The sequence below is a fragment of the Aotus nancymaae genome, unplaced genomic scaffold (genome assembly GCF_030222135.1).
Source record: "Aotus nancymaae isolate 86718 unplaced genomic scaffold, 86718_ANA_hifiasm-v0.15.2.pri h1tg000012l, whole genome shotgun sequence".
In the NCBI taxonomy this organism is placed as follows: Eukaryota; Metazoa; Chordata; class Mammalia; order Primates; family Aotidae; genus Aotus; species Aotus nancymaae.
The window spans coordinates 23,642,860-23,654,767 of NW_026988423.1; the positions used below are offsets into that span (position 1 = coordinate 23,642,860).

At 52.5% G+C, this 11,908-nt stretch overlaps 2 protein-coding genes across 7 annotated transcripts; one reads left to right on the forward strand and one right to left on the reverse strand.

Moving 5' to 3' along the window:
• Window positions 1-290: 290 nt before the first annotated feature.
• TRAPPC4 (trafficking protein particle complex subunit 4) lies at window positions 291-4,423 on the forward strand. Of its 2 annotated transcripts, XM_012470347.3 has the most exons (5): window positions 291-530; window positions 705-879; window positions 1,715-1,818; window positions 2,831-2,957; window positions 4,082-4,423. In XM_012470347.3, exons 1-5 carry the CDS (start codon window positions 356-358, stop codon window positions 4,158-4,160), a joined length of 660 nt encoding a protein of 219 aa, XP_012325770.1. In that variant the 5' UTR covers window positions 291-355; the 3' UTR covers window positions 4,161-4,423. The 2 variants fall into 2 exon arrangements, with proteins under 2 accessions (XP_012325770.1, XP_064231546.1); XM_064375476.1 differs by lacking the exon at window positions 4,082-4,423 and having other exon boundaries at window positions 1,715-2,924.
• Window positions 4,424-5,097: 674 nt separating this feature from the next.
• SLC37A4 (solute carrier family 37 member 4) lies at window positions 5,098-11,565 on the reverse strand. 5 transcript variants are annotated; one of them, XM_012470340.2, is made up of 10 exons: window positions 11,536-11,552; window positions 9,933-10,275; window positions 8,871-9,103; window positions 8,306-8,549; window positions 7,646-7,804; window positions 7,316-7,401; window positions 6,673-6,786; window positions 6,400-6,465; window positions 5,924-6,062; window positions 5,098-5,811 (listed from the first exon to the last, which is right to left on the reverse strand). In XM_012470340.2, exons 2-10 carry the CDS (start codon window positions 10,078-10,080, stop codon window positions 5,645-5,647), a joined length of 1,356 nt encoding a protein of 451 aa, XP_012325763.1. In that variant the 5' UTR covers window positions 10,081-10,275; window positions 11,536-11,552; the 3' UTR covers window positions 5,098-5,644. The 5 variants fall into 5 exon arrangements, with proteins under 5 accessions (XP_012325763.1, XP_012325765.1, XP_012325764.1 ...); XM_012470342.2 differs by lacking the exon at window positions 11,536-11,552 and adding an exon at window positions 10,946-11,510; XM_012470341.2 differs by lacking the exon at window positions 11,536-11,552 and adding an exon at window positions 10,884-11,510.
• Window positions 11,566-11,908: the final 343 nt, after the last annotated feature.

Consider the following 11,908-nt stretch of genomic DNA (forward strand, 5'->3'; position numbering starts at 1 on the left):
CAGCAAAGCGCTCGTCCTCTAGTTTGAGGCGGAAGGAAGTGGACTCCAGTTCCTAAGCCGCACCACCTATACGCCGCCAAGGTTGTCAGAGTCTGCGCTAGTTGTCACGCAGTACTACAGTAGTGTTTTCCGGTACTGCTAAACGAAAAACAATCCATCAGGTCTCGGCAGCTAACTTTTCGTCATTACTAATGCCGGAGCGTGTCACTCCCAGTGCGCAGGCGCCGCATGGGCGGGGCTCGGGGCCCAGGAGGTGGAGGCTGGGGTGGGGCCCGGGGCAAGTGCTGTGATGTGGTTCCGGGTAGGGGCCGTCGGGTAGAGGCTGAACGCCAGTCCCAGAGCGGCGGTAACAGCAATGGCGATTTTTAGTGTCTATGTGGTGAACAAAGCTGGCGGCCTGATTTACCAGCTGGACAGCTACGCGCCGCGGGCCGAGGCTGAGAAAACTTTCAGTTATCCGCTGGATCTGCTGCTCAAGCTACACGATGAGCGTGTGCTGGTTGCTTTCGGCCAGCGGGACGGTATCCGAGGTGGGCTAGCCTCGGGCCCTGTGGAGATGGGGGACGGGGGGCAGGCCCCAGTGCTGCGGAAGTGGGCTGGTTGCAGGTGCGGAGCTGGGAGTAAGGGGGTGGTGTCGGCTCCTTTCTCCCTGTGGCGGAATCCTGGGGCTGCAGCTTCCCTGACCGTTAGCCTCACCTCTGCAGTGGGCCATGCAGTGCTAGCCATCAATGGCATGGACGTGAACGGCAAGTACACGGCCGACGGGAAAGAAGTGCTGGAGTATCTGGGTAACCCTGCTAATTACCCGGTGTCCATTCGATTTGGCCGGCCCCGCCTCACTTCTAATGAGAAGCTCATGCTGGCCTCTATGTTCCACTCGTAAGTCCCCCGTCTCGGCAGCGCTTGTAATTTCTCTACCTCTTCTTAATTTCTCTACCCCTTCTTAAATCGTGGTTCTGGTGTTGTGAAAAACACAACTGATCCAGATCCAGATTTTAGGTAATAGTGGCAGTGGTGTCATCTTTTTTTGTACAGGGGTAGGGGGAACGGAGTCTCCTTCTGTTACCCAGGCTGGAGTGCGGTGGCGCGATCTCTGCTCACTGTAACCTCGGCCTCCCAGGTTCAAGCGATTCTCCTGCCTCACCCTCCTAAGTAGCTGGGATTACTGGCGCACGTCACCACACCCAGCTAATCTTTGTATTTTTAGTAGAGACAGGGTTTTGCCATGTTGGCCGGTCTGATCTCGAACTCCCGACCTCAGGTGATCCACCCGCCCTGGCCTCCCAAAGTGCTGGAATTACAGGCGTGAGCCAAGGCATCTGGCCGAGGTGTCATCTTACTTAAAGTCAGCTTCTCATCTCTGAGCCTTGGTTTCTTCATATTTAAATAAAGCCAGTTGAACTAAATGATCTTTAAAAATCTCTTCCTGCTCTCAACTGTGGTAACAAATGTGCCAGCCTTTGCTTAAACACAAGCTAAGTAGGCGTGGCACATATTCCTAGTTTTAGATGTTAAATGTCTTATAACAAAGTATGAATGTAAAATGTTTGCAGAATTCAGATGAACTTAGAAATTTTGACACTACTGCCAGACAGTTCACACTACGTCTCCTGACTGTTCCAGGGGGTAATGTGAACTGAGCAAATAGGGACAGTTCAGTGGAAGTTTGAGAAGCACTCCTTCCATAGAGCAACTTTGCCTCCTTTGCATATAGGCTCTTTGCCATCGGCTCTCAGCTGTCTCCTGAACAGGGAAGCTCAGGCATTGAGATGCTGGAGACAGATACATTCAAATTGCACTGCTACCAGACACTGACAGGTATGCATCTCCAGGTAGGCCAGAGGAATGTGATGGAGAAGAGACACTTACAGATATGCATCTCCAGGAGGCCAGAGGAGTGTGATGGAGAAGGTTGGGGGAAGGGATTGACCAAAGACACCTTTGGTAAGCAAGAAGAAGGGGGTGTGTTTTTTTTTTCGAGATGGAGTTTCACTCTGCCACCCAGACTGGAGTGCACTGGCATGATCTCGGCTCACTGCAGCCTCCACCTCCTGGGTTCAAGTGATTCTCCTGCCTCAGCTTCCCGAGTAACTGAGACTACAGGCACCTGCCACCACACCCAGCTAATTTTTTGTGTTTTTAATAGAACTGGGGTTTCACCATGTTGACCAGGCTGGTCTCAAACTCCTGACATCAGGTGATCCGCCTGCCTTGGCCTCCCAAAGTGCTGGGATTACAGATGTGAGCCACTGTGCCTGGCCTTCCTGGCACAGTTCTACAGACATCTGTTTTGTTTGTTTTGTGAATCCAAAGGCAATATTTAATCTGAAACTGATTTTGTCCATGCCACCCAGCATGTTCAGCACAGGTTATCTTGTGTTCAGATAAAACTCAGCCTAATGCTATTTTCTGTTGCATGTACTTTGGAAGGTGTTAAGTGTTTTTCCAAAATGAAATTTGAAAGCCAAATGGATATGACCTTTGGATTGCAAGTGTCATTGCTTCACCCCCTGAATTTATTGAAAACTGCCTGAGTTTGTCCCCTGCTTGGCAATGTTTCTGCTAAGGGACTCCAAAACGGTTAGTAAATGGCAGAGCTAGAACTCAAAGCCTGGTCTTAATCAGCTGGGCAACATAATAAAGTCACTTCACTTCTCTGGTCTCATCTGTAGATTCAAAGTCTTGCCTTTCCTGCATTATGTGGTAAAAGAATAAAATTTAAATGGGCTTATGAACATGTTTTGCAAAATTGAAAGTGCCGTATGAATACAGGATGATACTATTTGCTCCAGTGTCTACCCTTTGGTAACCATTCTTGGTGTCTCTCCAGGGATCAAATTTGTGGTTCTAGCAGATCCTAGGCAAGCTGGAATAGATTCTCTTCTCCGAAAGATTTATGAGATCTACTCAGACTTTGCCCTCAAGAATCCATTCTACTCCTTAGAAATGCCCATCAGGTAAGTGGCCCCACTTCCCAGATACTGGTTAAAGCCTCCTTACCCCTCCCCGTGTGCTCTGTCTAAAGTCATTAGAAGCATAGCAGAGTATTACTTTTAAGTAAGACGGGAGGACAGGCTGGTGGCTCACACGTGTAATCCCAGCACTTTGGGAGACTGAGGGGGTAAGATCCCTTGAGCCCAGGAGTTTGAGATCAGCCTGGACAACATAGACTCATCTTTACAAAAAAAAAAAAAAATTAGCCTGGTGTGGTGGCAGACACCAACTGTTCAGGAAGCTGAGGTGGGAGGATTGCTTGAACCCGAAGCTCAAAGCAGCATTGAGCCATGCTGGTGCCACTGCATTCCAGCCTGGGCCACAGAACAAGACCATATCTCTAAATAAGTAAGACAGTAGTTGCTGGGTGTAGTGGCTCACGCCTGTACTCCCAGCACTTTGGGAGGCTGAGGCAGGCGAATCACCTGAGGTCAGGAGTTCAAGACCAGCCTGGCCAATATGGCGAAACCTGGTCTCTACTAAAAATACAAAAACTAGCTGGGCATGGTGGTGCACACCTGTAATCCCAGCTACTCAGGAGGCTGAGGCAGGAGAATCGCTTGAACCTGGGTGGCAGAGGTTGCAGTGAGCCAAGATGACGCCACTGCATTCCAGCCTTGGTGACAGAGTGAGACTCTGTCAAATAAGACAACAGTGACTAGCCCTTTATTTGAGAAAACATATTTTCCTTGGGGTTTATGGTTTTGTTTTGTTTTGTTTTGAGATGGAGTTTCACTCTTGTCATCCAGGCTGGAGTGCAATGGCATGATCTCTTGGCTCACTGCAACCTCTACCTTCTGGGTTCAAGCAATTCTTCTGTCTCAGCCTCCCGAGTAGCTGGGATTACAGGCGCCTGCCACCTTTCCTGGCTAATTTTTGTATTTTTAATAGAGACAGGTTAGGGTTAGGGGTTTCACCATGTTGGCCAGGCTGGTCTCGAACTCCTGACCTCAGATGATTCGCCCACCTCTACCTCCCATGATTTATGTCTTTCTTCAAGCAGTTTCTCCTGGCTTAAGTGGGGAGAAAGCCTCAGGCTTCATGTGTTTTTTTTTTTTTTTTTTGACCCACCTTGGGCCTGGCTTAGGTGTGAGCTATTTGACCAGAATTTGAAGCTAGCCCTGGAGGTGGCTGAGAAGGCTGGAACTTTTGGACCTGGGTCATAGGCTGAACCTGCGATGGACCCCCACATTCTGAGAGTTCCTGCAACAGGAATACTGTTTCCATTCTGGTGGAGATTCCAGCAGCCTTGTTAGTGCACTTGAAGATGGGAAAATGCTGACTCTGATGACATGTGCTGATGCCTGAGCCTTAACACTATGCTCTTTCTTTCTGTATATATCATGGTCTTATTTTCCAACTCTGTACAGATATATTTATGGAGGAGAAAGGTCCATAAATGTTGTAATAAACATTCCTTTGATCTTGGTGTTTGCTATCTTAATCGATGGTTTTGGGGGAAAGGTACAGGAAGGTAGACAAAAATGGTTAGGGAATTCTGCAAAGACGATGTTCTAGTAAAAAACGTAACGAATATGTGTTCATTAAATAAATGAACATAAGGCTTTAAAACATGTGCACTGGATCTAGTCCCAGAATTGCTGCTAATTTCCTGGGGTCCTGGGGTGGTGGCAGCAGTGGTGGTGGTTGTGATGATGATGATGGAACATATATCAAGCATTTACAGCCAGGTATTCCTGCTTTATCTCGCTTGATCTTCACCCTAACCCCAGGGGGTACGTTCTTTTACAGACAAGAGATTTAGCAGATTTTCTGCCTCAAAGTCTCCAAGCTAGTTACTGACAGCCTCGGTTTCAACCTAGGCTTTCTAACTACACACTCAATAAACCACTGTTAACACTTCCTCCCTCCATCAAGTTGTTTAACCTGCCCACAACCCAATAGCTTTATCTCTAAAATAAGCATTGAACTAGTCAATGTTCAGGTGAAGGCAGAGGAGGCTTGAGCTTTAAAGAAGTCCATCTACACTTCAGCTTCCCCATTCTAGGGAAATGAAGTCTCCCTTTGGGGTGGAAAGAGCAGGTATTGACAGTGTTTCCCAAGGAAGCTGTCTCATTTTGAAAGAATGAATCACCAACAGTGTTCAGTATCAAATCTAGTTTTAATCTTCTATAACAAGTCATCCTTTCTTCCCACCCATACCCAACTGGGCCTTGGGTACTAGTGAGAGTGACGGCCTCCTCTCTTTCCCTGGAGTCTGAGGTATTGGCAATAGCAGTCACCCACTGCTGAGAGGACTTAGGGCCCAGCAGAAGTCAAGGGCCATTAGTGCCCTACAGCTGCAGGGAGGGATAGCCGCAATCAGGTGGGGATGGAGTAGCATGGGGGCAGGACAGGCCCTAGGAAAAGAAGGGTGCAGGAGGCTTCCTGACTGCAGAAGTTTCCTGTTTGTCTGAAGGCTGGAAATAGGAGCTAATGGAGTCTAAGGCCAAAGGTTATCTTTTAAATAGAGCATAGGATCAGGGAGCTGGGACCTCACTAGCCACTGATAACTTCCAGCACCACCTGGGTGAAGGAGAAGGCGCGGAAACAAAGTTCAGGGCTAGCCAAGCAGGCCCCTCCTTTTCTCCCCCGACAAGGTGCAGGGGGAAGGCCACCATGGGATGGTGCTCCGGAACCTAGACTCTGTTCACTCAGCCTTCTTGGAAACTCGGCCCATCTTGGTGCGGATGTTTCGTAGGAGGAAGAAGGCAGCTGTGCTGGCTGCACAAATCACTTCAGCCACCCAGAAGGCTGTGCTCCAACTGTAGTGCTTGGCGATGGTGCTGAAGGGCAGCCCAGCCAGAAAGCCGCCCACTGTCGGGGAAGGGGAAGATCCTAAGCCAGTGGTGCTAGCTCCAGCTTCTCACTGGCCTATACGCAAAGCACATGTGGGGGTGAGAGAGAGACTCTAGAAGGTAACACTTACCATTGGCCATGAGTCCCACAATGGCATGAGAGGTGCCACACAAGTTGGAAGGGGCACTCTCGTTGGCTATAACTCCAAACAGGGCAATGGGACCATACGAGGAGAAACCAAATATAGCTCCCAATACCAGGATCCAGAGCTGCAAGGGCAGAGTGGAGTGGCATTCAGAGTCGGAAAGCCTACCTGCCTGCCCACCCCTGCCAGAGCAAGGAAGGCTTGGTCCCCAGGAACAAACAGTAGTTGTAAAGGGACAGTAACTAAGTGACCCTCCTCCCCCCACTCCCCAACACAATTGACAGTACAGAGCTAGAGTAGATGCCATATTGAGCCAACCCAGGGATCTAGGTACAGAAGTCATCCCTGAGTTGGAGGATGTGCTCAGGATTTACACAAGCTGGACTGGCTAGGGGTGTGGCAGAGGGGTAGGACAAAGGTGAGACAGACCAGGAGAAAAACCAGAGATATCTTTAAGGCACCTCGCGCTCCGTAAAGCCTGTGAGCTCCGAGAGAGGGTGAAGAGCCAGAGTCCAGAAAGCAACATCCTAGTGGAGCACAGGGAAGAAAAGAAAACCAAGCCCAGAGTGGAGGAGGAGAACCCAGATACAGAGAGAGCAGTCCAATCAGAACTGAAAAGGGAATCTGAGAGGCAGAGAAAAAACTGGCCCAGGCTAGAGCCAGGAGAGGGAGACAGACTCAGTCGCCGCTGCTTTCTCTCCTTGGGCCCTCCCATGAGCCAGGCTGTTAATTACCTTGGGGGAGTCACTGGTCACTGTTACCCGGAAGAGGTACATGGACATTGTCATGCCAGCCATCATGAACAGCAACAGGCCATGGCGAGGGTTCCCGTAGATGGACAGTCCCGCCTATGGATATAGTCCTGGCAATGTCAGGCTCTCAGAACAAGCAGAGAACCCCCACCCCTGGACTCTGACACAGCAGGGCCTCTGCTGACAGGTCTTTGGCAATCCCACCACAGTTCTTGGCCCTGGGCAGCTCTGGGAGGCCCTGCAACCTGCTCATTACATTCTGAGGCCAAACTCCACAACATCCCTTCCTCCCGCTTGGGGCAGGACCAGAACACGTGCTGGGGAGTACACCTAGTCTGTTCCCAGCCCATTATCCTGGGGCTGTGGAGAAGCCTACTTAGCCTTTCTAAGCTAGGCTAAGAAATATTCTGGCTGTCCTTCACATCAATTAAAACTCTCCCCAAGAGCCTTACCTCCACATCTCTAGGAAAGCTAAGAGCAGCCTGGAATCATCCCCTCTTCACCCGGTCTAAACCAGCAGATGCCAACCTGCCTGTGCCCTGGGACTCCTTTCTCTCCAGTGCCTGTCCCAGCCATGCTGTGAAGACTGAAAGGGACCCTTCTCCTGTCCCTTCTGCCCACTCACCTTTGCCATGGCCCGGTCTGACAGGTAGCCAGCTGCAATGTTGCCTACAAGGCCCCCAACTTCCAGGGCACTCATGTAGGAGCTACCTGAAGTGGGGATTTGTGGGAAGAGGGAAGGGAAGGGTGGAAGGGTGTTACACATTGGGGTCATTCCACAATGGTTTAAACCCGGAGAGGTACAGGGTCCCCACAGGTGACTGGCCATAACTGCCTGAGTAGTGCCCAGCCTCAAGGAATGAATAAAGAGGATAAAGGGAAGCAAGGCCTGAATTTCCATCCCCTGCATTGCTTCCTGCTTCTTATGCCCACCCCGCCCCAGTGCCCATCTTACCTACAAGGACTGACTGTCCTTTCTCCTGGATAAGGAAGAACTGGCCCCAGTCAGTATAGCAGGTCTTTACTCCAAACACCACAAGGTAACCAGTAGAGAGCACCCACAGGTAAGGGGACAGCAGCAGCTCCTGTAGAGTGCCCTCCTCCTTCAAGGAGGCTAGAGGTGAGAAGAGGCCAGGTGTCAGGCTCTGCCCTTACTGCTCCCCCCATACTGAACCCCCACCATTCATTAACCAGCCACAGGGGCAGAGTCCATCTGCACAGCCAGGATCAGCGTGAAGGATATTCCCTCACATCGCTGCTCTCTCCCCATCTCCACTGCAAGCTCAGTGAATGAAAGAGAAACAGGACCAGGGAGGATGGAGGAAGGTACCCAAGCCACTGAAGCTCATGATTCTATCTATCCAGGACAGGAAGTCCGTGCTGTTGTGAGGAAGAGCCAGAAAATAACATGAGTCATAGCACTTGTTGGCTCTGCCACTTGTCTGGTACTTAACTGCCTCTTGGGATGGAGTTTTGTTTACTCTCCATGCAGCCTCCATTACCACCCCTTCCCCCACATCCACTGGCTAGCAGAGAACCAGGCAAATGCCTAGTCTTCAACAAAAATCTGCCTGATGAATGAGTGTCCCAGGGGTCGGCTTGGGTGGGGGCTCACCCTTCTTGCCCTTAGAGGGCGTGGGGTCCAGGTTGTGGAGTCCAACATCAGCAGGTTCATTGTGGATGAGCAGGAGACAGAGGAAGGAGACAACCACACACAGTGCCCCAGACAGGGCCAGCGTGTTGCGCCAGCTGTAGCTCTGGGCGAGGATGGTTGCCAGGATAGGGCCCAGCCCTCCAGCCAGGTTCATGCTGGTTGATAAGATGGCCCACCAAGTGCCAAATTGAGATGGCTCAAACCACTGTGGGGCAGAGGGCGACAAAGTAGGTGTCCAGGCTACTGCCCATATTGAGGGTGGGGTCAGGTGGGGCAGCCCCAGAAGCTCACATTACAGGGAAGAGGGAAAGGGCACTTCTGTTTGGCAGGGAAGTTCCCTCCTCTGCCACCTGATCCCACCACTCTCAGCCTCCTAAAATATCTTGACAAGCAACAGGAGCTGGCCAGGAACTGCTCAGAACCTGCTATGGGTTGGGCGTGGAGGTGGTGGGTCAGAAGGGGTGCTCCCACATGCCCTTTAGGCATCCTCTATGACAATCCAAACAGGCTCTTTGGAAGCACTCACCTTCCGCAGGACCTTCCCACATGGTGGCCAGCCCAGCCCCTGGGCCAGGCCATTAAGGAACCAGAGAGCAGCAAAGACAGGTACTGTGGAGCTCCAGGAAAAGAATATGTTGACCAGGCCAACCAGGAGTAGTCCAGATGAGAAGAGCCAGCGAGCACTCATCTGGTCAGACAGCACCCCACTGACAAACTTGCTGATGGCATAGGCTGCCGACTGGCTGCTGGTGATGAGCCCTGCAGGGGAGGGGAACAGGGCAGGGAACATTACACTTGGGGGTTAGGGACCAGGGGAGAAGCACAAGAGGGACGGAAGAAGGCATGGGGTCGGGTGTGTAGGGGTGCCCAGTGGGGTGAGACAGGTTACTTCCCAGAGGAACAGGAGGACCCTGCGCTGCAATCTGACACTCATTCATGGGCCCTACTACCTCTGCTACTTCTCCTGGCTCACCATCAGCGCTAACCCCAGACTGACCCATGATTCTCAGCTGCAAGTGTCAGGGAACAAGCAGGGAGCAGGACATGGCAGCTCCGCCTCCCTGGGATTTGCATATGCCTGATTTCCCACCTTACCCTGGATGCCAACCCCCCAGCCTCTAGCAGTTCTGTTGCTCCTCCACTCAACATGGGGCGAAGGGCTTGGGACTGGAGTCAGGGACCTTGTTCCTCCTGAAGGGTAGCATGCCAGGCCACATAAAGTCATTGTGCCAGCTTTTTAGTTCCCAGTGCTCACAGTGTCAGTAGCCGGCACTCACTCTGAAGCCTCCGCATGCACCCACACAGGTGTGAAACCCATGCTCAGAAGCCCCTCAAACACTCTCAGAATAATCAGTGCCTCCAGGGGCATGCACGCACACATTCACACACATCAGATAAGCAGTCCTCCTTAGCCCCGCATGCACCCACGTCCATGGGTCTCAGAGCCTTTTCATCTGGCACGTGCAGACTGGCCCCTGGCCTCTACTGCGAAGACACTCCACCCACAAGACATGCCCATACACAAACACCCAGTATGTCCTGCTGTTCTGTGTCCGCAGGCCCACCACCTTGCCGTTTCAGGGCTCACCCAAATCATCCTTGTCCAAAGAGATCTCTTCCACCAACGATGGCATGACAAAGGAGAAGGTCTTGCGATTGAAGTAATACAGGCTGTAGCCCCCAAACATGGCTGAGAAGATCACAGTACGATAATAGCCATACCCCTGGGTTGCCATGGTAGAAAACAGCAGGCCCTACCAGCCAGGACGCACAGCCTCTGACCACAGTTCCTGCTTGCCGCTCTCACGGTTCCCAGATCTGCTGAGTTGGGTTTTTTCTGCTCCCTCCTCCACACAGCCTCCCAGGCTCCCTTTATAGCCACCTTCTAGACAATCATTAAGCCTGGGGCAGCTCCTAGGGGACCCAGTGTCCTGAGGGAGATAGAGAAAACAGGAGATTACTGAGCACCAAACTGTAGGGGGTGGAGGAGGTCCCAGAAGGAGGCACGCTTTTGAGCCAGGCCAGCACCCTGTGTCCCCAGGATTTCTGCCTTTACCTCCTCTGTCATGTCTGCTTGCCTGTGAAATAAGCTTTGATTAAAGGTTCAACCTAATTACTTTTGTCTGCATGAGCCCAGGGGAGGAAGGGGTGGGATGAGCAGAAAAGTCCTTTCTAGCCCTGCTTCCTCAGTCACAGAACCTTCTCATTCATTCACGGAAGGCTTATTAACTTACTAGTGGACAGGCACTGCACTTGGCACTAGGTTAGTTTCTACACGCACTCAACCACCACCCCACCAAAACAAACTGTCATATAAATACCCCAGCTATCCCACTTCTAAGCCTTCTAGAGCCGGCCTCAATCCCTGGAACTCTCAATCCTTAGCACATAATAGATGTAACGGTTTCCTACAGTTGCCCCCTGTAATTGTAAGTAAGGGGGATCCCCCAGTTCGCGTCCCACGGTGTCACACGGAAAGCCCCGCTAAGGGCTGAGGTCCTGATGGGGCCCCACAGAGCTGCCTCTGGGTCCCCATTACCCTGCGACGTCAGTCTGGGCTTCCTTCAGGCTGGCTGGGGGCTGCAGGGTCTGGTTTCCAACCTGGGGGACGCTGGCAGGGGCCGCAACCAGAAGGACTGGGCAGTCTGGGCGGGAAGGTGCCCCGGCGGGCTTCGGGTTGCAGTGCACAACCGTCCTGCCCAGGGCTCCGGCAACATGCCCCAGCTTTTCCGCTCAATTGGGAAAGCAACTGGAGCAGAAGGCGTAGGCACACGCGGAGCGGGCGACCGCACGTATTCTCCCGGAGGCCCCGCTCTTCTGGCACCCAGCGGCTCAGCCTGGTAAGGGAGGGCCGGGCGGCGCGGGGGGGAGGAGGAGAGGTGGCGGGCTCCTGGCACCTGCCCAGCCTGGTGTCCTCACTCTACCCTGGACACCCGATGGTGGGGCTGGGAACTACGGGGCCGACGTGCAGGAGCTGGAAAGGTGCGGAGACCACAGGACTGGCGCGATAGAAAGGGGTCCTGTGCTGGTCACCAGCAGCGCCTCGATGGCCCCCCAGACCCATGAATTGTCTCCTGAGCTGCAAGAACAGCTCCGGGTGTTACCGGAAGTTGGGGTTCGCCAACAATGGAGCCCCGAGACCTGAAAGCCCGCCCTTAGGTGATGCCCCTCCCCGGCAGGCCGCCCCCTACCTGAACAGGGGCGGGAGACCGAAGAGGACGGGGCGGGGCCAGCGGGAGCTGCGCATGCGCGGCAGGCGGGGGCGTGGTCTTCGCCTGCATCTCCGCTTGCCGGCGGGGGGAGTTTGCAGCCCCACACCCGCGGGACGTAGTTTACTCCCGCCGGTCACTTCGCTCCTTGGAGGAGCACAGCGCCCCTTAGGGGCTGAGCACGGCATGTCCAATTATTAAGTGGTTACGTTGAACAAACCACTTTTTAGTGAGTGCCTTCCTCTACAAAACACACGGAACACGAAGGTAATAATCATTGTTCCCAAGTTGCTCACAGTCTAAGAAAGGTCTTGTAGGAGAACACAGTATTTTCTTTAAGAAGAAATTACTGCAG